At 46.1% G+C, this 3,511-nt stretch overlaps 1 protein-coding gene across 1 annotated transcript; it reads left to right on the forward strand.

Moving 5' to 3' along the window:
- The first annotated feature begins 867 nt into the window (after positions 1–867).
- On the forward strand, positions 868–1,405 carry LOC146935126 (uncharacterized). The gene is made up of 2 exons (XM_085757900.1): positions 868–964; positions 1,098–1,405. Exons 1-2 carry the CDS (start codon positions 868–870, stop codon positions 1,403–1,405), a joined length of 405 nt encoding a protein of 134 aa, XP_085614026.1.
- Positions 1,406–3,511: the final 2,106 nt, after the last annotated feature.

Consider the following 3,511-nt stretch of genomic DNA (forward strand, 5'->3'; position numbering starts at 1 on the left):
ATTTCAATTCAAACAAACAAGTACTCTTAATACTTGGAATGATAATTGATGTTAAACTGTCATTGATAACGCACTATTCCCTGTGGAGACGATACACAAATACTTATCTTGTTTGATGCTAAGAACGACTTTCATCACCCACCTGGTGCTTCTCGAAGTTCATGAAGGCGTGTGCGGCAGCCACATAGGAGGGCGAGCTCTAGCTGCAAAGCTCCTCCGCGCAGGATATTACTGGCCCACCATGCTCCAAGACAGCTCAGACTTCGTCAAGAAATGTGACAAATGACAAAGATTCTCCGATAAAAAGCACACCCCAGCAGTAGAACTTACTTCAGTATACTCCCCCTGGCCTTTCCATAAATGGGCAGTTGACATTGTAGGACCTTTTCCTCTCGCCCCAGGACAACTGAAGTTCCTCATAGTAGGAGTCGGTTACTTTACTAAGTGGATTGAAGCAGAAGCCTTCGCCAAAATAACAGCTGAGAGAGTCAAAAAAATTTACTGGAAGAAAATCATCTGCCGTTTCGGTCTACCCAAATTCATAGTATCTGATAATGGGACCCAATTCGTAAGCTCATCCGTGATAGAATTCTGTAAACACCTGGGAATACAGACAAAGTTCGTCTCAGTAATACACCCGCAAGCTAATGGGCAGGCCAAGTCAGCCAACAAGGTCATCCTCAACGGCATCAAGAAGAAGTTGGAGGCCGCCAAGAGTCTCTAGGGAGAACAGCTTCATGAGGTAAGTACACTTTCAATTTAATTTCTCCAAACTTCCAATAAAATGTGCCATGCGTATGAACGTCGCCCTGGTCAACATAAGCACAGGTACTATGGTCCTACCACACTACACCACACTCTTCGACAATGGACACGCCGTTCACAATGGTCTACGGCACAGACGCCATGCTCCTAGTAGAAATTGATACCCCCACTTGGCGGAGAGATACTTTTTCTGAAGAAGGTACCAAGATTTATATTTATTCATCTAACTTGTTGTTTCGCAGGCAAACAGTTTTTCTTCTTACAGTTTTACTTCTTACGACTCCACCATATAAATTTATGAGTTACCTTTTCTGAATAAGCTAATGAGATAGGTCTCGCGGTTAGCATGGATGTGATCGATGAGGTGAGAGAGCAAGCTCACATAAGAGAATTCGCCGCCAAACAAAGAGCAGCTCGCCGCTACAACTCAAAGGTGGCGCCCAGAGAAATGAAAGAGGGCGACCTCGTATTAAAGCAAGTGGTAGCCCCTACAAGGATAGGAAAATTGTTCCCCAACTGGGAAGGCCCGTATCGAGTTCGAGAGAAATGTTCCCATGGAGCTTACAAATTGGAAGAACTGAGCGGAGAAGCTGTCCCCCGCACTTGGAATATAGCTAATCTATGCCATTATTACAGTTGATTTTTCGCTTTTCTTTTCCTTTTTTCGTAGTTTATCATCTTTTTGAATAAGGCTGGCCTAAGACCACCACTATGACTTGTGATTTCTTTGAATAAATTGAATAAACAGAAGGTTAGGGTAGCACTCTTTTCCTCTGAAAGGGCAGGGGTTTTTAACGAGGCGCCCTCTCCTTTTTTCAAAAGTTGTTAGCTCCTACTATTGCATGAAATGTCATTGTCAAAAAATTTTAATGCAGGCTCGCCAGTTCCGTCAACCCTGGAAGGGCTCTGACGTAGATAATTAACTTCAACCCTGTAAGGGCTCTGATGTTCGCCCAAAACGCCAACCCTGTAAGGGCTCTGGCGGGGTTCGACAGAAAGTTCCGTCAACCCTGGAAGGGCTCTGACGTAGATAATTAACTTCAACCCTGTAAGGGCTCTGATGCTCGCCCAAAACGCCAACCCTGTAAGGGCTCTGGCAGGGTTCGACTGGAAGTTCCGTCAACCCTGGAAGGGCTCTGACGTAGATAATTAACTTCAACCCTGTAAGGGCTCTGATGCTCGCCCAAAGCGCCAACCCTGTAAGGGCTCTGGCGGGGTTCGACTGAAAGTTCCGTCAACCCTGGAAGGGCTCTGATGTAGATAATTAACTTCAACCCTGTAAGGGCTCTGATGCTCGCCCAAAACGCCAACCCTGTAAGGGCTCTGGCGGGGTTCGACTGAAAGTTCTGTCAACCCTGGAAGGGCTCTGACGTAGATAATTAACATCAACCCTAAAAGGGCTCTGATAGTCGCCCAAATAAGGGCTCGCATAATTTTGATCAACGTAACGTTAACCTTAGAAAGGTTTCAATAAAATTTGACAATCTCAAACCTCGAAAAAACTAGAACGCATCGTCATCAAGAGGGAAATCACGCAACATAAAGACAATAAAATAAAAACCAACAGCAGACCCATACAAGTGCGATCATATGATCAAAGCACATCATGATTTAAAAACTAAAGAGTTCCCATACAAAATCCAAAAGGCAGAAAACAAAACGTTAAATTGTTCACGAAGGCGCTGTAGAAAGTCGCCATGATTTAAGATACAAAACCATTAAATTATCAGAACTAGCATGAATCATTCATCGTCAACAAGCTCGCCATCAATGATGACCTTAAAAGGATCAAGCTCTTCCAGTTTGGCGTCAGGATTGAACAAAAGCACCTGCTCCTTAGCACGACTAAAGCCGTTTTCAAAGTATAGCGCAAGAGCTCGCCGTCCCTCATCCACCGCCGCTTCCGACTTCTCCAAAGCAGACTTAGCCTCGTCCCTCTCTGCCTCTGCCTCCTCTTTTGCTTTTTTCATTTCTTCCAGAGCGTCTTCAGCGGCCTTTTTATCCTTCAACGCCTCCTTCAGGCGGCCATCTAGTCCGGTGGATTTGTGCTTCCACTTCTCAACGTCCTCCATCTTTATACTTCTTCTCCACCAGATCCTGTTTCACCTCTAGACAGTGACTCAACAGCAAGGTCCTCAAGGCAGCAGTGCCAATGTCGGCCACCAAGTCGCTGCACTTGGCTTTTACCCCAGCTTCAACATCAACCTTCGCAAATGGCACTTGCTCTTTCATGTACCTACAAGCCGCCAGACCGCAATAAGTCACCTCTCGCCCAAGACAGATAAAGAAAATCGACTAAAAGGCACTCAAAAATACTTACCGACGAATGTCGAACTCCGAATGCCAGAAGGATTCCATAACCTCGTCATTCAGCGACGTCCCACCAACTTCCTTCCCCGTCGGGGGACGGCCTCCTGCACCCTTAGCCCCTCAGACTGTTCTTGATTTTTTGGATGATGATGGAGATTCGACGGAAACGAGGGTGTGTTCCCCCCCAGCGCCCTCTAGGTCATCCACCTCAATGACCCCAGTATCCCCCTTTCCAAAAGGTTCTTTACGCTTTAGCCTCCTTAAGGAGACGCCCGCCGAGCCACTGGACACATAACCGTCAGGATTCTTGCTCTTCTCAAGCTCGGCGAGATACTTCCTCATCTCCGCTCCAGTAAGGGGCAACATCTCCTCTGAAAAGAAAACCAAGTGCATCCAGTTAGTAAAAACATATGATAATCCTTGAACGAAGCCCAAC

The sequence above is a fragment of the Medicago sativa genome, chromosome 3, assembly GCF_051527215.1.
Source record: "Medicago sativa cultivar Bolivia chromosome 3, Bolivia_mono, whole genome shotgun sequence".
Classification (NCBI taxonomy): domain Eukaryota; kingdom Viridiplantae; phylum Streptophyta; class Magnoliopsida; order Fabales; family Fabaceae; genus Medicago; species Medicago sativa.

What these genes read in the sequence shown, in the direction of transcription:
- LOC146935126 (XM_085757900.1), top strand. Translation starts at nt 868, where the DNA reads ATGGACACGCCGTTCACAATGGTCTACGGCACAGACGCCATGCTCCTA. An exon ending in AGATACTTTTTCTGAAGAAG is followed by an intron (nt 965 to 1,097) that starts GTACCAAGATTT and finishes CTAATGAGATAG; the next exon opens with GTCTCGCGGTTAGCATGGAT.